We start from the raw sequence: 24732 nt of genomic DNA on the forward strand, positions 1-24732 counted from the left end.
ATAAGGAAATATAGTAATGTAGATAGGATTTTTTTTTTTTTTATTTCAAAAAAAAAAAAAAAAAACAAAAAAAAGGCCTCCTAGCCGCTTAGCACCGCCTAGCCCGCCTAGAGCCCAACCGATTTTTCCAACGAATTTGCAAGAAAACGTCTCGGGTCATCATTGCCCATCGCCTAGGCCGTTTTTTAGAACATTGGCATTACCATCATTTAAGAGTCAAGCAAAAATGCAACCCAATTTTTTGTCGATCCCATGGAATAAAATGATAATTCTTGTTCAATTCATTAAAATTTTGAAAATAAAAGGATGAAAGAAATATCAAAGCTTACTCAACCACTCATCGCCCAAGGTCCCAATTGGTTGAGAAATTTTTTATTGTGCTCAGATCACAAGTGTTACTCAACGGGTCGTTATATAAGTAGAGGAAAATTTTATTTTTCAAGTTGTTAATTTTTTTAACATAAGTATCTCACTACTTGTATAGTGACACGTGATATGTCATCCAATATTTTGGACACACTGAAAAATCTTTCGAATCAGTGGAGCCTAGATCTCTTGTTGCTGGATGCATCGTTTGTGCGCATCTTCTCTTTCTTTCTTTTTTTTCCTCAAGACTATAATGAGTTCTAGGCAAAGTTCGAGAAAATTAAAGAAATTAATTCTAGTCACCATTTCCCTTCTCTGTGTAAAATTGAGTGGGTCTAGGGATGGGCAACGGTTATGGCGGGCGGGTAACCGCGGTTATTTACGCATAACCGTTTATGCTCATACCCACATAACCGTTTACCCATTGGGTAATTGCCTAAATGGTTGTACCCGTACCCATAACCGTTTATAAACAGTTAACCATACCCATAACCGCATACCCATTTAACCGTAACCGTTTAATAACTATTTACCCATTTACCCTTTTTAACCTATTTATCTTTTTTTTTTTTTTTTTTTTTTTTTTTACCATTACCCCTTTTTCACCCATCTACATGTTTTTTAACAACTTGAAAATTTAAAAAAAATTATCATAATTTTCTTTTTATTGACAATTAAACACCGTTATATAATTTTCTTTTTTTTAACAATTAAACACCGTTATAGGTACATTCATCATACATTTCCGTATTTTAATTTTTTAAGTCCTTATATCATTCCAATAATTGAAATAATAGTTTACGGACGATATTTTTAACTGTTACCAGTGAAGGTAAATATAATATTTTCTAAGTATTATTGGGTTACAAAAATTGTTTAGAAGACATTTATATCAAAGCATTTATGTCAATTTCACGGTTACCCACAAGGAATTTAAATTAATTTGGCAAATTCCTTGATGATGAGAATCATCATTCCTTTAGCAATGTTATTGAGAGAAGGACCGATGAATTCCTTGCTAATTTATTGGGTGCTAAGTATTATTGGATCGAGAACATGGTTTGTGTTAATTTTATACATATATATATATATTAAATGGTTAAACGGTTACCCATTTATAATCGCAGTTAATACCCATAACCATCCATTTAAATTTTACGGGTAAACGGTTATACCCATAACCGTTTATTTATCTAAACAGTTACCCATAACCGTAACCGTTTAATTTAAATGGACGGGTAACCACGATTACCCATAACCAATGGGTATTTGCCCATCCCTAAGTGACACACCCCGACCGAGATCAGGGCATGCTGGCCGTCACACGAAGGTGACGTAGCCATGTGCGCGTGCGGAAGCTAATAAGAAGGTAATATAAAAGTACTAATAATTAAAAACCTAATAGCATACAAAGTACTAGTGTATGTGAGACACAATTCAGAGCAAGTCTACAACAGTCCAAAAGGAAAAGATACGACATATTTACACCCGAAGGTGACCCTACAATGGTGAATGTCTGTCAGAAATGCCGGGACGCCCTCTGGGATAAACCACCGAACTTGCTAGACCACTAGAACCTGGAGGGGCGCAAAAACAAAAGCGTGAGTGGGCAAAAACAAAGTTCTTTGAAAACTCTTTAGCAAAATACATTCTAACCCCTCGCCGTAAAACCTGTATACTTCCCAGAAAATGAACATATATACGTATGTATAGATATGTCAATCATGCTCCACCATATGCCATTCATGCTCACAATATGTCATTCATGCTTGAGAATATGCCACAACCGAATATCATGATCAAATATAAATGCTCAAGCGTAATTCACATCAATAACATATAATCTGGCAGCCGGGAGTCACCTAACGTGACCTGTACGGCTGCATCTAGAGCTCCACTCTCAACTTAATAACTGAATCTGCACACGAGTCGGAACCACCTAACGTGGTCTGTACGACAGGCTGGGTGTAATATATATATGTATGCTCTAGTGCTACGATCACGTGAAGCTGTGCGATAAATCGCGGGTCACCTACAAGTCGGAACCACCTATTGTGGTCTGTACGACAGGCTTGCACCTATCTTGGATCCAAGGCGAGCATGCGGTGCTGGTGAACATACACGTGAAGGCTGTGCCCTGGCCCTGGGCGGGAGCACTAACACCGGGGGTGCAGATTATGAGCTCTCTAAGCATTTCAAACTACTATTGCATAATAAACAGGAATGCATAACCACATGAATACCGCTTACCTGGCACTTACCTGTGCGTCCACAGCACCAAATACACATTTATATATATGTATGCCACTACTAATACATGCGATGATGCGTAAACAACATTCATACGATGCATGGCATAAAACAAATAACCTTTTCTATTTAATTTCTGGGAATTAATATGTATATAGGTATATACGGAAAACAAAAGCCCACTCACTGGTAATTAGAAGGGTCGTAGCCCCCCTGCCTCGAGTGTGTACGCTCGTCCTCGGAATACGAATCACCTATACGCGACAAAGTTACGAAAACGTTAATTTAAAAGCACCTAAGCAACTTCTCGTAATAACTTCTCATACATTGCTCAAATTGGACAATTGAATATACCAACGTGATCTACACAACCTCAGGATCACACACATATTTTTAGAAAAATTTTTGGACCACGCACGCGCCCCCACGCGCCTGAACAGGCACGGACCCACGCGCCCCCACGCGCGGCCACGTGCACTGCACACTGACGGCATCAACTGACGCCGTCAGGAATATTCCGTCAGTTTGACGGAATATTCCGTTAAATCCAACTGTTACCGTTAACTGCCGTTAGGAATATTCCGTTAGACTTAACGGAATATTCCCCTGTCTTCTCTGGCGAGACTCCGGCGCCGGCGACGGCGCCGGAAAACTGGGTAATTTTCAAACATTGTTTTCTCCTTCGTTTTTCAACCAAATTTCACGTTCTTTATACCAAAATGAAGCCTAGGACTAGTAGAACAACGTTAGACTAGTTTTAAGGCCTAAAAATTAAAGAATCTCACCTGTCTTCAAGGTCAAAACTCGGCCAACTTTGCACAGGACGATCGTGACGTCCAAATTCACCCAACGAACTACTCCGAGGCTCCTTGGGACCTCACAAACACATCTACAAGCTTAGAATCTCCTAAAACAAGCTAGATTAGGTTTGCATGAACAGTGCAATAATCGGACCTCGTTGAAACGACGTGAAAACATCTATATTCTTACCTGAAAATGGCACCTTTGAACTCCTCTCAGCTCCACGAACACGATGGTGGTCTTGGTTTCTTAATTGGTGCAGGTTTGAGTAGGTTTTGTGTGTATGGTCCGTGTGTTGAGAAGAGAAGAAGAAGAAGAGAGGAAATAGACTCGGGGAGAGAGAGAAAAAAAGAAAAAGAAAGAGACAGAGTGAGGGAATGAGGGAGGGAATCCCGGAAAGTTAAAGTGTGTGTGTGTGTGGGTGTAATCCAATACATTCCACACCACACCAACAACTAATAACGTGACAAAAACGATCTAGGGGTAAAATCGTAAATTCAATGTACGTTTCTATAAATCCCGGGACGGGATGTTACAACCTACCCACCTTAATAGAATTTCGTCCTGAAATTCAAAACAACCTCATTTAACCCCTAGTGATCGAAAAACAATCTAGGATACAATTCCCTCATCCTATTTTCTGTCTCCCATGTCGCTTCTTCAACCGAGTGATTCCTCCACAAGACTTTCACCAAATTCACCGTTTTGTTCCTCAGAACCTTCTCTTTCCAATCTAAGATCGTTAACGGTTCCTCATCATACGTCAAATCTGGATTTATCTCTAACGGTTGAGGAGGTATCACATGCAACGGATCAGCAACATAGTGTCGGAGCATAGACACGTGAAAAACGTTATGCACTTTAGCCAACTCCGGAGGCAACTCCAACCTGTAAGCTACCTCACCAACTCTTTCTGTGACTAGGTACGGTCCGATATACCTGGGACTCAACTTCCCTTTCTTTCCAAACCGCACAACACCTCTCCACGGTGAAAGCTTCAAAAATACCCAATCTCCGACCTCATACGTTCTGTCCGTAGCATGTCGATCTGCTAAACTTTTCTGCCTGTCCTGAGCTGCTTTCAGGTTAGACCTAATTACCTGAACATTTTGAGTCGTCTCCTCGACAATCTCCGGGCCTACTAAGACTCTTTCGCCAACCTCTGACCAACATAACGGAGTGCGACAAGATCTACCATACAAAGCTTCAAATGGCGCCATGCCAATGCTCGAATGGAAACTGTTATTGTAAGCAAATTCCATCAAATCTAACCGCTGGTGCCAAGCATCACTGAACTGCAACACCGATGCTCGCAACATATCTTCCAAGGTCTGAATAGTTCTCTCAGACTGTCCGTCCGTCTGTGGATGATATGCCGTACTGTAAAGTAGTCTCGTACCCAAAGCTTCCTGAAAAGCTACCCAAAACTTCGATGTGAATCGTGGATCATGATCCGAGACAATACTTACAGGGACACCATGGTACTTTACAACCTTTGAGATAAACAATTCTGCTAACCGGCTCAAAGAGTATTTCTCTCTCACTGGAATGAAATGTGCCGACTTAGTGAGCCGATCAACGATCACCCAAATGCCATCAAGGCCATTATGTGTACGCGGCAACTTGTACACAAAATCCATAGTGATATTTTCCCATTTCCACTCTGGAACGGGAAGCGGCTGCAACAATCCAAACGGCTTCTTTCTTTCTGCTTTAACCTGTTGACAAACAGCGCAACTGCTCACATACTCAGCTATCTCCCTTTTTATACCCGGCCAATAGTAAAATGATCGAATGGTATGATACATTTTAGTTGCCCCTGGGTGCATGGCATAAGCCGAGATATGTGCTTCATCTAGAATTTCCTTCTTCAAATCCACATTACTAGGCACGAACATTCTACCCTCTAACATCAACATGCCATCAGAATCACGAACTCTGAGATCTCGCCTCCTTCCTTGATCTCGAGCTCGAATTAGTTCTTGAATCTGTTCATCAGCTACTTGAGCTTCAAGCACCCGGTCAACCAAGATTGGCCTAACTTGAAAATTAGCAAGCAATGCCACTTCTTGATCTTCTGCTTCTAACCTTACTCCCGTAGTACGTAGGTCCACCAAAAGAGGAATACGACTAGTGTACAACGCATTAATACGGCCCTGTGACTTCCTGCTAAGTGCATCGGCCACTACGTTCGCACGACCAGGGTGATAATCAATCGTGCAATCGTAATCGCTGAGCAACTCCAACCACCTCCGTTGACGAAGATTAAGTTCCTTCTGGGTGAAGAGATACTGAAGACTTTTGTGATCTGTGAAGATCCTACACTTCTCTCCGTAAAGATAATGTCTCCACAACTTCAATGCAAAGATAATAGCAGCCAACTCCAAATCATGTGTAGGGTAATTCATCTCATGGGTTTTCAACTGCCGCGAAGCATAAGCAATCACCCTACCATGCTGCATCAATACACATCCCAGACCATTCAAGGAAGCATCGCTATAAACCTCGAAATCACCACTATCGTCCGGGAGTGTCAAAACAGGTGCATTAGTAAGACAATGCTTCAACTGCTGGAAACTCTGTTCACACTTATCATTCCACTCGAACTTAACGTATTTCCTTGTTAACCTCGTCAGTGGCAAGGCAATTACCGAAAAATCCTTAACGAATCTCCGATAATATCCCGCCAAACCAATGAAACTTCTCACCTCAGTGACGGTTCGTGGTTGCTCCCAACTCTCCACAGCTGCAACCTTCTGAGGATCAACCAGAATACCTTGAGCAGAAATGATGTGCCCCAAAAATGCGACTTGATCTAACCAGAACTGGCACTTACTAAACTTAGCATACAATTGGTGTTCCCTCAACCTTTTCAGCACCAAAGTAAGATGTCGGACATGCTCTGCTTTGGACTTAGAATACACCAGAATATCGTCAATGAAGACAATGACAAATCTATCCAGGTAAGGCTGGAATACCCGGTTCATTAAATCCATAAAAGCTGCTGGTGCATTCGTCAACCCAAACGGCATAACCAAAAATTCGTAATGACCGTAACGAGTCCTGAACGCCGTCTTAGGAACATCATCCCTACTAATCTTCAGCTGATAGTACCCAGACCTCAAGTCTATCTTAGAAAATACACAAGCACCTCTCAGCTGATCAAACAAATCGTCGATACGAGGCAATGGATAACGGTTTTTAATCGTCACCCGATTCAATTGCCTGTAGTCGATACACAGCCGCAAAGTCCCATCTTTCTTCCTCACAAACAATACTGGAGCGCCCCAAGGTGAAGTACTAGGTTGAATAAATCCCTTATCCACTAATTCCTGTAACTGCACTTTCAATTCCCTTAACTCAGCAGGAGCCATACGATAAGGAGTTAAAGAAATAGGATTTGTACCTGGAAGCAACTCAACATTGAACTCCACATCTCGATCTGGGGGTAAACCAGGTAAATCTTCAGGAAAAACATCAGGGAAGTGTCTAACCACTCTCACATCCTCAATTCTGCTAGGAACGGCCTCCTCTAGCACCACATGAGCTAGATATCCCTGACAACCTTTAGTCAACAGTTTCTTCGCTTGCAAAGCCGAAATAACGCCGTGTCTTACTCCACTCTGCTCACCCACAAAAGTAACCTCAGGTAATCCAGGACGGTGAAACGTAACTACTTTCCCGTAACAATCAATGTTGGCACGATAGAAGTGCAACCAATCGTTGCCCAAAATCACATCAAAATCGACAATATCTAACGGGATAAGATCAGCGGGCATAACAACACCCTCTACTATCACTGGACATCCTGGGTACATACAATCTACAACACATCTCTCTCCTCTAGGCATAGCGAACTCTAAATCGTACCCTAGAGGTGTGGGGCGAGGTTGCATTACTTGAGCAAATGTATGAGAAATAACGGAATGTGTAGCTCCACAATCAATTAAGACTCTAGCAAAATAACCAAGAATGTTTAACGTACCCATTATCAAGTCCGGGTTGTTCTGAGCATCCTGCAGGGAAATATTGTGAATACGCCCCTGGCCCTGCTGTCGTCCGCCACGACCTCTGCTCGCTTGAACACCGCGACCTTGAGCTCCACGCCCCTGACTGGGCTGACTCAACTGTCTCGAAGACCCTGCACTACTAGTGGCAATCTCACCCTGCTGATACTGTCCTCCTTGGTACCATTGAGAACCACCCGTTGGAGCTGGAGGATACGGCATGTAGTTGCTGGGATACGGGGGATAACCACCTTGTGAATACGGGTCCTGGGGGTATTGATACGGTCCCGGAGCATAGGGAACAACATCACCCTGATAGTGATAGGCACCACCTCTACCTGCTTGACCATAATTACTCGGACCCTGGATTTGCCGAATCGGTGCAGGTGGCGGCATGAAGGTCTGCTGCGGCTTCTGCTGCTGACTCTGGGGACAATTCACCGCTCTATGTCCCACCTGTCCACACGTGAAACAACCACTGCTAATCTGCCTGCACTCGCCGAAGTGTCGGTTATTACACCTACGGCAAAATGGGACTCGGTTTCGGCCACCATCACCTTGTCTCTGGCCTCGAGCATCTCCATAAAACCTACCTCCACGTCCCTGTCCAGAGGCACTGAAACCACCACTAGACGAACTCGAACTGGCACCACCCCTTTTGAAGTTTTGAGTTTGGCGAGGCCCAAGCGATGTTTGACCTTTTCCTTTGTCGTCTTTCTTCTGATTGCCGTTTTTCTCTTCGTCACTGTCACTTGACATATTCTCTGAGTCCTCAATCCTCAACAATATCTCATAGAACTCCTGGTAGGACTCACAGTGAGTCGTAGTCGCCATAGAACGCCATCTCTTCTTAGTGCCCAAACGGAAACGACGAAGCATCTCCGCCGGATTACCAGCGACATCCGGATAGTAACGAGACAAATCAGTGAACTTACGATAATACTCGTTAGCCGTCATCTTTCGCTGTTTCAACTCAGTGAATTCCTGTTTCTTACGATCAATATACTCAGGGGGTACAAATCTCCTCTGAAACACGTCCTTGAAAACATTCCAATCGGTCCTCTGGGCTGGAGTCAACCTACGAAGTTCTTGTTCCCACCAAGCTGCAGACTCCATCTCCAGAAACCAAGAGGTTGTCTCAACCCACCGTTCCATAGGAAGGTTCCCCTGGTTATGTAACACACGGAAAGTCTTCTCTAGGTGTTCCAACCAACGTTCTGCGCCTTCGTGACCCTCGTTACCTTTAAACTTATCCAACTTCAGGTTATACATAGTCTCCAGAGGAGTCCTCTGGGGAGGGCGCATCACTGTTTGAAGGGCTGTAGCAATCACTTCCCCCAACTGAGTAAGATCAGGGAAACTAGACTCATCTGAGCGACGTGGTTCCCGACGAGGCGGCATGATTCTGACAGAAGACACCAACTATTAGAATACTCACAAAGACACAGGACTGCCAAACCTAGGCTCTGATACCAAACTGACACACCCCGACCGAGATCAGGGCATGCTGGCCGTCACACGAAGGTGACGTAGCCATGTGCGCGTGCGGAAGCTAATAAGAAGGTAATATAAAAGTACTAATAATTAAAAACCTAATAGCATACAAAGTACTAGTGTATGTGAGACACAATTCAGAGCAAGTCTACAACAGTCCAAAAGGAAAAGATACGACATATTTACACCCGAAGGTGACCCTACAATGGTGAATGTCTGTCAGAAATGCCGGGACGCCCTCTGGGATAAACCACCGAACTTGCTAGACCACTAGAACCTGGAGGGGCGCAAAAACAAAAGCGTGAGTGGGCAAAAACAAAGTTCTTTGAAAACTCTTTAGCAAAATACATTCTAACCCCTCGCCGTAAAACCTGTATACTTCCCAGAAAATGAACATATATACGTATGTATAGATATGTCAATCATGCTCCACCATATGCCATTCATGCTCACAATATGTCATTCATGCTTGAGAATATGCCACAACCGAATATCATGATCAAATATAAATGCTCAAGCGTAATTCACATCAATAACATATAATCTGGCAGCCGGGAGTCACCTAACGTGACCTGTACGGCTGCATCTAGAGCTCCACTCTCAACTTAATAACTGAATCTGCACACGAGTCGGAACCACCTAACGTGGTCTGTACGACAAGCTGGGTGTAATATATATATGTATGCTCTAGTGCTACGATCACGTGAAGCTGTGCGATAAATCGCGGGTCACCTACAAGTCGGAACCACCTATTGTGGTCTGTACGACAGGCTTGCACCTATCTTGGATCCAAGGCGAGCATGCGGTGCTGGTGAACATACACGTGAAGGCTGTGCCCTGGCCCTGGGCGGGAGCACTAACACCGGGGGTGCAGATTATGAGCTCTCTAAGCATTTCAAACTACTATTGCATAATAAACAGGAATGCATAACCACATGAATACCGCTTACCTGGCACTTACCTGTGCGTCCACAGCACCAAATACACATTTATATATATGTATGCCACTACTAATACATGCGATGATGCGTAAACAACATTCATACGATGCATGGCATAAAACAAATAACCTTTTCTATTTAATTTCTGGGAATTAATATGTATATAGGTATATACGGAAAACAAAAGCCCACTCACTGGTAATTAGAAGGGTCGTAGCCCCCCTGCCTCGAGTGTGTACGCTCGTCCTCGGAATACGAATCACCTATACGCGACAAAGTTACGAAAACGTTAATTTAAAAGCACCTAAGCAACTTCTCGTAATAACTTCTCATACATTGCTCAAATTGGACAATTGAATATACCAACGTGATCTACACAACCTCAGGATCACACACATATTTTTAGAAAAATTTTTGGACCACGCACGCGCCCCCACGCGCCTGAACAGGCACGGACCCACGCGCCCCCACGCGCGGCCACGTGCACTGCACACTGACGGCATCAACTGACGCCGTCAGGAATATTCCGTCAGTTTGACGGAATATTCCGTTAAATCCAACTGTTACCGTTAACTGCCGTTAGGAATATTCCGTTAGACTTAACGGAATATTCCCCTGTCTTCTCCGGCGAGACTCCGGCGCCGGCGACGGCGCCGGAAAACTGGGTAATTTTCAAACCTTGTTTTCTCCTTCGTTTTTCAACCAAATTTCACGTTCTTTATACCAAAATGAAGCCTAGGACTAGTAGAACAACGTTAGACTAGTTTTAAGGCCTAAAAATTAAAGAATCTCACCTGTCTTCAAGGTCAAAACTCGGCCAACTTTGCACAGGACGATCGTGACGTCCAAATTCACCCAACGAACTACTCCGAGGCTCCTTGGGACCTCACAAACACATCTACAAGCTTAGAATCTCCTAAAACAAGCTAGATTAGGTTTGCATGAACAGTGCAATAATCGGACCTCGTTGAAACGACGTGAAAACATCTATATTCTTACCTGAAAATGGCACCTTTGAACTCCTCTCAGCTCCACGAACACGATGGTGGTCTTGGTTTCTTAATTGGTGCAGGTTTGAGTAGGTTTTGTGTGTATGGTCCGTGTGTTGAGAAGAGAAGAAGAAGAAGAGAGGAAATAGACTCGGGGAGAGAGAGAGAAAAAGAAAAAGAAAGAGACAGAGTGAGGGAATGAGGGAGGGAATCCCGGAAAGTTAAAGTGTGTGTGTGTGGGTGTAATCCAATACATTCCACACCACACCAACAACTAATAACGTGACAAAAACGATCTAGGGGTAAAATCGTAAATTCAATGTACGTTTCTATAAATCCCGGGACGGGATGTTACACTAAGTGGGTCCTTTCTCCCCTTGTGCCAGATGGTACTCTATTGATGTATATTTAAAAATAATGCAATAGTTACCATTCTTATTTTTCGTTAAACGGTTAGTGACGGACGAAATCAATAATAGTGACAATCTCTCTCAAATGCTAAAAACCTGCTCCCTTGCTTGATACTTTCTCACAACTGAATAATTGTGACAATTCTTCGTGACTGTTGCTCACATTTCTTGTAGTGAAATATCCTCATGTTACACATGTTCAACGCATTTCATAGAACAAAATAAGTAAGAATGCATATAATTAGGTTTTATTTGGTTTACACTCTAGAAGCAATCATTTGTTTTAAGTGGTCGTTAGGCTCTGAAACCCAAACCTTTCAGGGGAATAAGATGGGAGATTTGAACCACCACGGGGTGGCATATGGTTAGAGATGAATTCCATTCCATATTTTGTACGGCACGTTCTAAGTTTGATTTCTGACGTTAGTGAATCATACAATGGTAGCCAAAGAGAGACTAAAATGCCTTTATGAGTCTTTCCGGCCTCCGGAATGATAGACTGAGATAATGAAGCCACCAACTAATCATTTTTTAAAGAAAAGGGAAAATAGATGGGAGACTTGGGCTTACCATTGAGTTAGTTTTGTACTCCACAATCATGGTAGTCTTGAGTAATCAGATTTAAAATTAGGGCCTTGTCCATTGATCTCACTTCAATAGTCAAGGCTTCTCATAAACATAAAAACAAACATGTTACCCTAATAACCATATGGACTAGGTAGTTTTGTATTTTCTTGTTCCATAAAACCTTCTAAGCACTGCACTGTCACAGGTGTAGTGCACTTGTAAAATATGGTTACAGCCTGGTGAATAATACAGCACGCCAAAGCAAAAAATTGATAAAAATCAAGGAACCCAGATGGGAAACCAAAAGGCTTGAAAACAAATTGATGTGAGGCTAACAAACTGAAACTGCTGCAAATTTTGAGGTCAATGCAGTTTATCCTTTTGTTTCGTATTCCATTCCGTTCGTGCTCGTACTATCTCTGCCTTATCGGCCTGCATCCGGAGAAGGTGTGTGTATTCTAGGTCTGGTCTCCGATTGATGGAGTTGTTCTTGCAGTTGGAGTCATCAGCCAAACTTGATGTTGTACTTGTTAGAGACTCAAGCAAATTTGATTGTCTACATTCACGTCTATACTCCAGTGTCATGCTTGTGAGATCATAATCTCCCAATACATTGATGGGCACACTCTGCTCATTAAAAAACCCCAATTAATTAATTTAGTAGCAGTGAAACAAAAAAAGCAAAAAAGAAAGTTAGTAGCAGTCTTTATGTACCGATATAGCTAAGCTAGCCACATAAAGGTTCAAAATGTTCTCTTGCTGGACTTTCTTGCGAGATTTGATGTGCATCTAAATCATTTTTCAAGTGGATTCTCATTTGAATATGTGGCTCAGAATAACAATCAACATAAAAATTGGTATGGCTCTGGCTAAGCAAGTTTTGGTACTTTCTAGATATGAGCATTAGGTTTAGTGAAGTACCTCCAAAATCCATCCAATGTATTTCACATTATTAACATGTTGGTTGGCATCCATGTCACTCCATCTTGGCTGGAATAATTGTAGGCAAAGAAGCAGTTAATATGAAGAAACTATTACACTAACCAAATTGTATGAAATGAAAAGTAAATTCAAAAGTTTGATGACCTAATATTTCAGCACTTACTGCTAAACCTGATGTGATCCTCTCTGCAGTATCATCGGTGAGCTTGTCGATTTTCTCACTGTCATTTTTCTCTTTAGCAATTGCAAATCTGTTTAGGTAGAATGGTAACACCTCTTGCCTCACTTGGTCAGGTATCTTGGACAGCCTTCTTGTCTCTCTGTTCATGATCACCCAAGTGCTGCATGAAGTTAATGTAGGAGATCAGATAATTATAAGATAAACTTGGAATTAAACATTAATATCATTGGTTAAATTATGCAGTAAGCAGAAGATTGCAAACCTTGTAGCTCTGGTAATAATTTCTTGAGTCTGGTAGTCTCGGATAATCCAATCTCTTCGCATTCCGTTTTTGCCCGCTGCATCCACCCAAGTATCGATTTCGACCACATCTCCCCTGTCACGTACCAATTTTTGCACATCACCCTTTGTGAAATGTTTGAACTTGTACACATACCATGCAGTTCAGTTATGCCTAAAGTTATATGTCATATATCGATAACACATGCATACGAGTAATGCTAGAGAGACCATATTTTTTGAATCATTTGTATCATTATTCATCACATACCATGAGTTGTATCTCTGTACTTGAATGTGGATCCGTGTGACGACCCAGATGAGCTTCCGGATGCTCATCTCACGGGTAGCCCCAAATCCATTTCCGGCAAGGCCGGAACTTGTCACATGATTTAGAGCTGTCTCCTGCACCCATAAACCATATAAAGGTTACTAAGTTCAATGAAAGTGTATATAAATCCTAGTAATTCATGATTAGTATCTCTTATTTGAATAATAAGTAAACACTTTTTTCCTTGAAGCAAAACTGAAAAAATTGGACCTGGAGGAGATTCATTAGGGTTTCCATGGTGGCAGTTTTGTCAGGTCCAATCTCATAAGACCTAATAACAAAGGTCTGCCTATAAACAAACCTTTCCTCCACAAACTTTCCATGCAAAGAGGAATGCGGAAGTGAATCGCCATCATCATTAATCAACTCTATACTATTCTTGTTTCCAAATAATGTAGCCTCTCCCACATGAACACCATTGATCTTCCCATTGATTGTCTCCACACTTCTAGGAGTTCCGCCGGCACCGGCCCTCACTGAAAAGTTTCCATTTTTTCTCGTGATCATTGCTACACGCCTGGAAGAATAAAACCCTAATTTGGTAGCCGTCTCATTCTTCCCCGCCATCAACACGTCCCCCGGAAGGCATAGCGTGGCGATACTATTAGTTCTTGCTGCCATTGATGCCATAATAATCTCTAAGCGCTCATTTGTTTTTTCAGATATTTTGGAATCAAATAAAGCCAACAAAGTTTAAGTTTGATAAAAGAGGGCGGTGAAGCTTTTAGCACTTCTTGTCAAAGATTAGTATTAGGTGTAACCACTTATTGGAAGGAATAGGAGATCTAGTTATACAATTTAGGAAAAAGATTGATGGGAAAAAAAGGGAAGATTTTCCTGAAATGGAGGAGGATTACGGTATTTTTAGCTCAACCACTTGAATGGGTGGGGGAGAAATGGGTTAGTTTGCACCAATGGCTTCCACGCTAATGTTTTGAGTGGTGTTTTTGTGCGTATTTACAAGGGAGTTTCAAATAATAGATTATTTGGACAATAGTAATTTTGGATTAATAAGTAACTCTACCACTAATTATGTTGTTTAATTTGGCCTTGCTATTATGATATGCTAGAAAAAGGTATGCCTCTATATAATAAGGCTTTAAAATGATGGTGTGGGTAATCTGCCTCTAACTCTAGTCATGAAGAGTATTTAAGTTTGATAGGGGATTTTATCAGTGCTTTTTTTTTAAAGAAACAGAAATGCTAGGGAGAATATCTCAAAATAGGCATCATCTGTCACCTTATGTTTTTTGTTCAATATTTTATAATGTTGTCAAGAAAATTACACCAAAAATATGAGGTGACGTAGTTCCACTTTTTTAAAAAATCTCCTTAGCATTTCCCATTGAAAAAAGGTTTGGTTGAGCTTGTTGATTGTTTGACCACCATAAAGGGGTAGATGAAGTATTTGTGTTCTCCATTTCCGAGTTTGTGGAAACCAAGTCCAAAATATCTCGAAGGAGTAGGAATCATTTCACATAGAAATACTTTGTTGTTATTAAAGCAGCTCCTAAATATTTGGCTTGATCTTTTATTGAATTTTCACTAACAACTAAGGTTGAAAATTTTCAAATATAAGAGAGCTCTAAGAGCAGTCCATCCATGACTCAAAAGGCAGGCAAGGGCTTTGGAATTGCCCTTTAGCTCAAAAATCCCCGTCCAACAGTCATTTTGTAAAGGACTACTAGTGAGCTCTACTGTGACCATCAGATTGCGCAGCCATTTCATGCCAAGCCTTGAGTCTGTTGGCTATGGGCGACGTCAACGCTGACATTACTGAGAAGACAGATGCGCTTCCTTGAACAGATCTTTTTGTCTCACATCTTAGCCGTTGGACTTTCAACGGTGTGATTATCTGGACATTTGGGTTTCCAATGGTAAAAAAAATTGAAATTTTGAAGGTTCTCTCACGTAGAACAACATGGGGTATCTGATTTCCAAAGCGAAAGGAAATCAACAGCTCGGATTAGTCCGATGGTACACCAGCTGGAGAAGCCTTTCCTCGTGGGATGCTCTTGGCCCAATGAGTATCGCTTATTCTGGTGTTTATCAGTGGTGTTATGCAATCGGTTTACGTACTAATGAGGATCTTTATACTGGAGCTCTTTTTCTATTATTTCTTTTTGCCATATCCTTAACAGCAGGTTGGTTACACCTACAACCGAAATGGAAACCGAGCATTTCAAGGTTTAAAAATGCTGAAATGAAACCGAGCGTTTCATGGATTAGTACAATTATTATATTATTAGCATCAAATTCAGGCTTTCACTGGATACTGGACTGTACTGGGTCTGGCTTTTTCAATTACTCCTGATCTTTGAAATATGAAATAGAGTAGAGTATTGTATGTTTCCCGGGAGTACATACATAAATGGAATTTCCAAATAAATACCTAACCATCTTCTTCATACTCCACACCATAACTCAATATTTATTTTATCACAATCTCCTTATTTGTTTTTCACCTTCAAAATCCATTTGTTACCAAAAAAAAAAAAAAATTTGAGTAAGAAGACAAATTGGTCAATCAAGGAAGACGTTACTTTGCTTGAGGCTTGGGTGCATGTTACTAATGGGCCAGTCACGAGTACTGAGATGACGATAGAGCAAATGTGGGAAGAAGATGCATGCACAAATTGTCGAGCAAATTCAAAGAACATTTCAAACCAATCTATCTCTGCCGAATAGGTAAAAAAAATCCACATAAAGATTTGAAATCTTGGCAAGAAGCCTTCACAAAAGCAAAAGCAATTTATCGAAGTGGCAATAATCTAGCCAATGAAGTAATAACATTTTATTATTAATAAATTTCAAATGTAATTAACATTTATTTATGTAATTTATTATGTTGTTTCACAATTTTTTTTTTTCAGCAACTAAAAGCACAAATGTAGTTCAGCTTTATAACAACAACATATCATTCACAAAGCACAAGTGGTGGACCGTTGTGTAGCATACTCCGTAATATAAAATTGTGCCATATATTGGATGCCCTAGCGTCGTGCATTGGATGCTCTATGTTGCATGGTTCTAAAAGACACTAGGCGCTAGTTAGGCGACGAGCAAGGGCCTAGCGCCTAGGCAGGCCGGCCCTGAGAATTTGGGGGGCTTAGGCGAGTCTTCGAAGTGGGGCCCTAAAATTCTCTAATCTCCGATTCTTTGTATATTGATTTGTATAACAAAGAATTCACTAAATGCATGAAAAGTTCTATTTTCACATCAAATATCATTAGAAATTAAAATCAAAAGAAGATAAATATACAAATATTACTTAAACATTACACGATTCACGTTTTTAGACACAAATATACTAAATGTTTGTAGTCAAGAGTCTAAGATTGAGAGTGAAGAACAATAAAACTTGATGATCAAGAGAGTAAATAACAATAAAACTTGATTGATGAGTATAATAAATTCAATGTCAATTGTTTCTCTTGTGTTTTTTTTCTTCTTTTAAAATCAACATCACACTAACAAATTGAATATTAAAATAATCCATTATATAAAAAGTTATTGAAAAGAAAAATAGAAATTAAAAATTTTGATTACCATAAAGTACAATCTTTAAGACCTTATGATAGTTGGTTTAAACATTCAATAGAAATGGAGAGAATAGGAAATTAGTTTAAACATTCGATAAAAATGGAGAGAATGAGAAGTTGAAAGAAAAAAAAAAATTGCAATGAGACTTGAGTTTTATAACTTTATATGCATTTGGACAGATGGATTGGCAGTAAATTTGAAAAACAAGAAAAATCTAGTGATTGAAAGGCACCATCATGTTTCGAACTCAACCACCCCAAAGAAAAATGAAGCCAACGTTTCCACTGCACTAACAAATGAATTATGATATTTCTTACTTTTTTATTTATTTATATGTTAATTACAAGATATAAAATATTTTTGGGGGTCCTTCAGAAGTGGGAGCTCTAGGTGGACGCCTACTTGGACTACCCTTAGGGCCGGCCCTGCGCCTAGGTTTCTAAGCAGAACCTAGACAGGAGTTTAGACAGACTAAACAAATTTAAGTAAATAAGTGTATATTTACACTTAAAAAATATACTTTGTGTTTAAAAAAATATATACTTATATTCTAACATAAGCACAACAATAACCATTCTTTATCATGAATGTGAACCACAAAACCGGTTGGGCGCAACAACATACAGATACAGGCCCATGTCTTTCACAAAACTTGTATTGTGAAACATAATGAAGCAAAGTTATGCCAAAATCAAAAGAGGCTCTAATAAAAAGACAAAATAATAATTAATTTATAGTCATTTAGGGTGCGTTTGTTGCACCGGACTGTCTCGGATTGGACTAGCTTCAAGGACTAAGCTGAACTGGCTTAGACTAGACTAAACTGGACTAGCTTAGTGAAGCGTTTGGTGCAGTGTCGGACTAAGGCATGAACCTTTTTTTTTTTTTTTTTTCCCTTGAAATTCAATTGTTTTTTAAATTTTAATTCATATTTACTAATATTTTACAATTATTAATCTACAATTTTTTTTTCTCACTCACCCTCTCTCCACTCTATGTATCTTTCCTTTCAGTATCCCATCGTTTCCCTCGAATTAAACTCTACTCTGCATCTCTGTCCTCTCTCTCTCCCTTTCCTTTTTCTTCTCCCAATTTCAAGCTTTGTCAAACCTTTTCTTTCCCTTTCCACCTCTTGCCCTTCTCTTTGGGTGTTTTGCAATTCCCAAATGTGGTATTTTTGCAATTCCCAAATGTGGTATTTTTGCAATTCCTAGAGGCTTGGTGAGGTAACTGGTGGGGAGTCGGGGTTTGTGGAGTTGGGGGAGTGAAAGACAACGATGGCTTGGGGTTGGAACGCTTAGATTTCTTGTGGGGCTGCATGACCCTCTTCGAAGTCTTTGTCATGGCCGTTCCGACTTCACTTGTAGAAATTCCAGATAGACTTGGATTTCTTGGATTTGTTTCCGTCAAACCCAGTTGAAGGCGAACGCAAGAGACGGTCTTAGTAGTCCGAAGCATTTTGAGGGGTCTCGCTAAGACCTCCTAGCGAGGTCGTTAGTCCTTGCGAGTCTCATCTAATCTCATTAAAATTAGTCCCTGCCAGTACCAAACACGAGACTTCAGTCCAGTGATAGCTAGTGAGGGCAAACAAACGCATCCTTATGGGTATAATTAATATTTACGAGTACCCTTTTATTATTATAAAGATTAATTTTTTTAGCTTTTTATATTGATGGCTGATTCTAAACCCAAAGCATTCTTTTTTTCCCTTTCTCTTCGTCTTCCCCATCTTTTTGCAGGTGAATCATACTTTCTCTTCGTCTTTTTTTTTTTTTTTTTTTTTTTTTTTTCAGTTTCCAAAATTTAAGATCTAATTCTAGGCGTGAGTTACGAGTCATCGTTTGATGTTGGGTGTGTGGGTACGGGTTGTGAAGGTATGGGTTATATGGGTGGCGGGCAGCGGATCGTGTGGCCTTGATGGCCGCATGCCTCATTGCCTTCTTCTAGGTGGTGATTGTTTGACTCCTGAGCCACCTAGCCTCCACCACGACCGCCTACACTGTCCAACAGCCGTCTAAGGCCATCTCCAACCGAAGGTTGGTTAGAGGGTTAAAACTGGTCTCGTTTTAGCCCTCTAATCCTTCAAGATATTAATATTTTAATAAACAGTATATAATCATATTTACCTCCATCTTTAACCGATGGCCAAAGGGCCAAACATAATTTATTATTTAAATTTAAAAACTACAACAACTTAAATTTAAAAAACTGCAACTTATGTTTAAAAACTACAACTTCAATTTAAAACTACAAATTAACTTTAAAAACTACAACTTGGTTAATATTATTTAATGTTGTTTCATATTGTTTAATGTAGTTTCATGTTACTTAATTTAATTTAATGTTGTATAATGACTTAGGAAGTTATAGGAAAAAAAAATATAATTTAAAAAAAAATATGAGACAAGGAACTTATAGAAAAAAAAAATAGAAGTTATAGGAAAAAAAAAATTGTAAAAAAAATAATAAAAATAATAAAACTGTAAAAAAAAAAAAATCCAAAAATAACGGCTAGCCAATGTCAGCTAGCCTTTATTTTTAAATTTTTTACCTAACATTCATGTCGGATATAACCGACATCAATATAATATATTCCTGTCGATTATATCTGACAGGAATGCTCAAATTTCTAGCTCAGCCCGGGGCTACCTGGATTGGGCCAGCCGATTAGCCCTTTAGCTCTTTCAGATTTCATGGGGCTCAAGAGCCCTCTGGCCTAGCCCTCGGTTGGATACGGTTTTCGGGCGTTTTTCGGCTCTCAGACCCTTTGGATCCTTCGGTTGGAGATGGCCTAACATCTGCCTCAGCTCCGCCTAATTGTTTGCCGATTTTCTCTCCGATTTTGGCCTACTCAGAAAGGTTGACCATCGCGTAGCACCTAGATGCCACCTAGGCAGCCGCATAAAGCACAAAACATTGCTAGGTTGTAGTCTACTGAGAATTATATTGTTTTAATATTGTACAAGGTTGTAATGCTATGCTTTACTTTGCATTTGAAAGTAAATTATTGGCGTTAAACATAGAATTTTATTTTCAAAGAACAAATTTGCAAAGTTTACATTAAACACAATTACAAGGAATAAAAAAGAGTGTAGACGTGAGTCATAGTTTAGACTGAAAAAAAGGGAATGTAAATAGGGTAAATACTAGGAGTCCTTTATTAGGAAGGAAGGGTTTTGTATATATCCTGTTTTATTTGTTTCCTTGTAGGCTACGGATTGTATATGTATTTAGGTTTGAAGAAGTATCAAATAATATATGAAAATTCCCATATCATTCTTTTTGGCATCGGAGCCTTGTAACCCTAGAAACTACCGCTGCTGTGTTTGTCTGACGTAGTGGACGTATCGCAGCATCTCTGCTGCCCCGTGACTGGAAGAATTGCAGCACCTGTTTGGTTGGTTGCTGCCGTGAGTCATATCACCAAAAGAATTGCAGCACCTGTTTGGTTGGTTGCTGCCGTGAGTCATATCATCAAATTGTTGGTGCCTTTTTCCGTGTGTAAGTCGAGATGGCTGAAGGTGATTCAATCTTGAAGTTGGAGGGTGGTTCCCGTAAACCACTTAACAATCAGGTATTGAGTCCCGTTGTTATTCAGAACGATGCATCTGCGGTGCCAAACACTGTGAAGTTGAATGGATCCAATTACCCTCTTTGGTCCAAGGTATTGGAGATGCATATTGCTGGACGTGGTCGAAAAGGCTTTGTGACAGGAAGTACCAAGGAACCTGCTGAGGACATTGCTGAGTATGAGACGTGGGAGACCGGGAATGCCATAGTAAAAGGGTGGTTGATTAATTCCATGGAACCTGCTATCATGGGATTTTTTATTCACCTGCGTACTGCTAAAGAAGTCTGGGAGGAGGTGGCTCGGACTTATTATGATGGTTCAGATATTTCTCAAATTTATGAATTGAAGGTTAAGTCGTTCAGGCTTCGTCAAGAGGGCAGGCCGGTTGGTGTGTATTATGCTGACCTCAAGTCCGTTTGGCAGGAGCTAGATCAACGGAGACCAATTAAGATGACATGTGCTGCTGATCTTAAGACACTTCGAGAAGAAATTCAGATTGATCGTGTGTATGCTTTTTTGGCGGGCTTGGATGATATTTTTGATAAAGTACGTAGCGATATTCTACGTACTCAACCGTTACCATCTGTCGAGGAAGTTTTTTCAGTTGTTAGGCGTGAAGCACAACGACATGCCACCATGATGGGTGGGAATAACAACCAAGGGGGACCGTCCATGGCCATGGTCTCTCGGCCACCTGCAGCTTCCCGTCCTAACAATTCTTCTAATCATTCTTTTAATTCTCGTTCCTTTACCCGAGAAAACAAAGATGATTTGAAGTGCACTTTCTGTGGTCAAACTAGCCATACTGAAGATACATGCTTTACCAAGCATGGTGTACCTGATTGGTTTCCAGAACTTAAGAAGAAATTGCGGGCAAAGGACCGTGGCACAGTCGGATCCAATGGAGGCCGTGCCTCTTTTGCAGCGGCTACACCAACTGCTCCAGAGGCCGGGGCTAGCTCTGGGGATCCTAGTCACACTTTGTTAACTCGTGCTACTCCTGGTGATTCATCCTCCAATACAGGTATTGTGGGGCGTGTTCTCTTAGCCTCCGAAAGTAATCAACATACAGGTTGGATTCTTGATTCTGGTGCAACCGATCATATGACGTACGATAAAACTTTGTTTCAATATATGACAATGTCTCACAGGAAAAGCATCGCGACTGCTAATGGGACTCTTGTCCCCGTGTGTGGCACGGGCACTGTGCAACTTTCCCCATCTCTCCCTTTACATCGTTGCTTATTTGTTCCATCATTGTCCCATCACTTATTATCAATACCACAAGTCACTGAACAATTGGATTGTGTTGTTCTAATGTATCCGTCCTTTTGTCTACTTCAGGATATTCAGACCAAGGAGATAATTGGGCGTGGCACTAAGAGAGAGGGGTTGTACTATGTTGATGACGTCGTTTCCGGCAAGGCTAATGCGGTTCGAGCGTCACATACTAGTAGTTTGCAAGAAGTATGGTTATTGCATCGTCGGTTAGGGCATGCATCGTTTGGATATTTACGGCTTATGTTGCCTACTTTATTTAGTAGAATAAATGAATCAGACTTACATTGTGAAGTATGTATTCGTGCTAAAAGCCATCGTGCTTCGTTTCCTTCTAGTATGAATAAAAGGTCTGTGCCGTTTGAACTTGTGCACTCTGATGTTTGGGGGCCATCTCCAGTTGTTCTTCCTTCGGGAATTAAATGGTTTGTTACATTTGTTGATGATTGCACTCGTATGACATGGTTATATGTGTTGAAAAATAAGAGTGATGTTGGTCTCGTCTTTCGGTCTTTCTCTCAGATGATCCAGACTCAATATTCATCTGTGATTAAAGTACTACGGTCTGACAATGGTGGTGAGTACATTGCTTGTGAGTTGTCCGAGTTTCTTCGTGATCATGGCATTCTCCATGAAACGACTTGTCCTTATACCCCGCAACAAAATGGGGTTGCGGAACGGAAAAATCGCCACATCTTAGAAACCACACGTGCTCTTCTGCTTGGCGCCTCGGTCCCTAAGATGTTTTGGCCTGAAGCTGTTACTTATGCGGTCTATGTGATTAACCGTATGCCCTCTCGGGTCCTGAACTTTCAGACACCTCTTCAAGTCCTCACTCAACATGCTTCAGTAGTGTCGACTCATACTCTCACTCCTCGAGTATTTGGGTGTGTCGCTTATGTGCATATTCAGAAAATTCATCGCACCAAGTTGGATCCGTGTGCCCTTCGGTGTGTGTTTGTGGGTTTCTCACCTCATCAAAAAGGCTACAAGTGTTATCACCCTGAGACTAAGCATATGTATGTCACCATGGATGTGACTTTTTCTGAACTGGAGTTTTTTTATTCTTCTGTGCATTTATCTTCAGATCACCAGGGGGAGAACACTATTGGTGATCTGGAGTGGTTGGATCTAGGAGAAGACACAGTTTCATGCAGCACCGAACGTGCTGTTGTACTTTCTGACCGATGTGCTAATGATGAGGTTCAGGGTTCTGCCGTGTCTAAGCAAGTATATGAAGCAAATGAAACTGACGTGTCTGAGCAGTCGAGACAAGGGTCTGCCGCACCTGTCCAGGAGACTGCCGAGAGTTTTGCCGAGCCCAGTAGACAGCTGCAGCAGACACATACCGAATCTGTTAATGTGTTTTCCCCTCTCTCTAACTCCGAAGTGCCGTCCAATGAATCTTCTCTAAATACACCTGAGGTAAGTATCGTGGATGATTATGTAATTAACACGAGTGATAATGTGAATGTGTATAGGTTGCCACCAAGACAAAATCGAGGTGTGCCACCTGATAGATTCTCTCCGGAAGGAAAGGTGAAGTATCCAATAGCCAACTATGTCTCATGTGGTGGTCTGGCACCAGAACGCCAAACCTTGGTGAACAATATGGATTCAATTAAAGTACCAACTCGAGTGGAGGAAGCTCTAAAGGATCCAAAGTGGGCTCAAGCAATGGATGAGGAGATGTTGGCGTTACAAAAGAACAATACATGGGAGGTGATGTGTTTACCTAAAGGAAAAAAAACCGTTGGATGTCGGTGGGTGTTTACAATTAAATACAAAGCTGATGGGTCAATAGACAGGTACAAAGCAAGGTTGGTGGCTAAAGGATACACTCAAACATATGGTGTAGATTATCAAGAAACTTTTTCTCCAGTTGCCAAAATGAATACGGTACGTGTTCTGATTTCTTTAGCTGCAAATATGGACTGGCCATTAAAACATTTTGATGTGAAAAATGCTTTTCTCCATGGAAATTTGGAGGAAGAAGTGTATATGGATTTCCCTCCTGGGTATAGTGCTTATGGAAATACCGGAGTATGTCGGCTGCGTAAGTCACTCTATGGACTTAAGCAATCGCCTCGTGCGTGGTTTGACAGGTTTACCCAAGTTATGAAGAAGAACGGGTATCATCAGAGTCATTCTGATCATACATTGTTTGTTAAACAGAAAAAAGGTAAAGTGACAGCCTTAATCATCTATGTAGATGACATGATTATTACTGGAGATGACCATGATGAGATTTCGAAGTTGCAGAATAACTTGGAAGCCGAGTTTGAAATGAAAAACTTAGGAGACTTGAAGTATTTCCTTGGGGTTGAAGTTGCTCGCTCTTCAAGAGGTATTTTCTTGTCGCAACGTAAGTATGTATTAGATTTATTAAAGGAAACTGGTATGCTGGGGTGTAAGCCGGCAGACACTCCTATTGTTGAAAAGCATCATCTACATTTGGATCCAGATCAGAAGCCGGTTGATAAAGGGAGATATCAGAGACTTGTAGGGAGACTAATTTATTTGGCTCATACACGTCCAGATATTGCATATGCTGTAAGTGTGGTGAGTCAGTTTATGCATTCACCGAGTGTAGATCATATGACTGCTGTTATGCGTATCCTAGCATATTTGAAGTCTGCACCAGGAAAAGGAGTGTTGTACAGGAAGCACGGGCATATGACAATTGAGGGGTTCACGGATGCTGATTGGGCAGGAAATGTGAGTGATAGAAGATCTACTTCCGGATATTTCACTTTTGTAGGAGGGAACTTGGTTACATGGC

The 24732-nt window shown here is 40.9% G+C and overlaps 1 protein-coding gene and 2 long non-coding RNA genes across 3 annotated transcripts; all 3 read right to left on the reverse strand.

Annotated features, from left to right (window-relative positions):
• Positions 1-1656: 1656 nt before the first annotated feature.
• LOC148691137 (uncharacterized) lies at positions 1657-3691 on the reverse strand. Its single transcript, XR_015955466.1, has 4 exons — positions 3607-3691; positions 3402-3492; positions 2804-2870; positions 1657-1943 (listed from the first exon to the last, which is right to left on the reverse strand). It is a non-coding gene; the product is annotated as an uncharacterized LOC148691137 (long non-coding RNA).
• A 5217-nt stretch (positions 3692-8908) lies between these two features.
• LOC148691138 (uncharacterized) lies at positions 8909-10943 on the reverse strand. The gene is made up of 4 exons (XR_015955439.1): positions 10859-10943; positions 10654-10744; positions 10056-10122; positions 8909-9195 (listed from the first exon to the last, which is right to left on the reverse strand). It is a non-coding gene; the product is annotated as an uncharacterized LOC148691138 (long non-coding RNA).
• A 927-nt stretch (positions 10944-11870) lies between these two features.
• LOC137713979 (palmitoyl-acyl carrier protein thioesterase, chloroplastic) lies at positions 11871-14320 on the reverse strand. Its single transcript, XM_068453338.2, has 6 exons — positions 13769-14320; positions 13499-13632; positions 13211-13324; positions 12931-13108; positions 12747-12815; positions 11871-12452 (listed from the first exon to the last, which is right to left on the reverse strand). Exons 1-6 carry the CDS (start codon positions 14186-14188, stop codon positions 12189-12191), a joined length of 1179 nt encoding a protein of 392 aa, XP_068309439.2. The 5' UTR covers positions 14189-14320; the 3' UTR covers positions 11871-12188.
• Between the last annotated feature and the right edge of the window lie 10412 nt (positions 14321-24732).

Source organism: Pyrus communis, chromosome 14 (assembly GCF_041283825.1).
Source record: "Pyrus communis isolate YQ-2024b chromosome 14, ASM4128382v1, whole genome shotgun sequence".
In the NCBI taxonomy this organism is placed as follows: Eukaryota; Viridiplantae; Streptophyta; class Magnoliopsida; order Rosales; family Rosaceae; genus Pyrus; species Pyrus communis.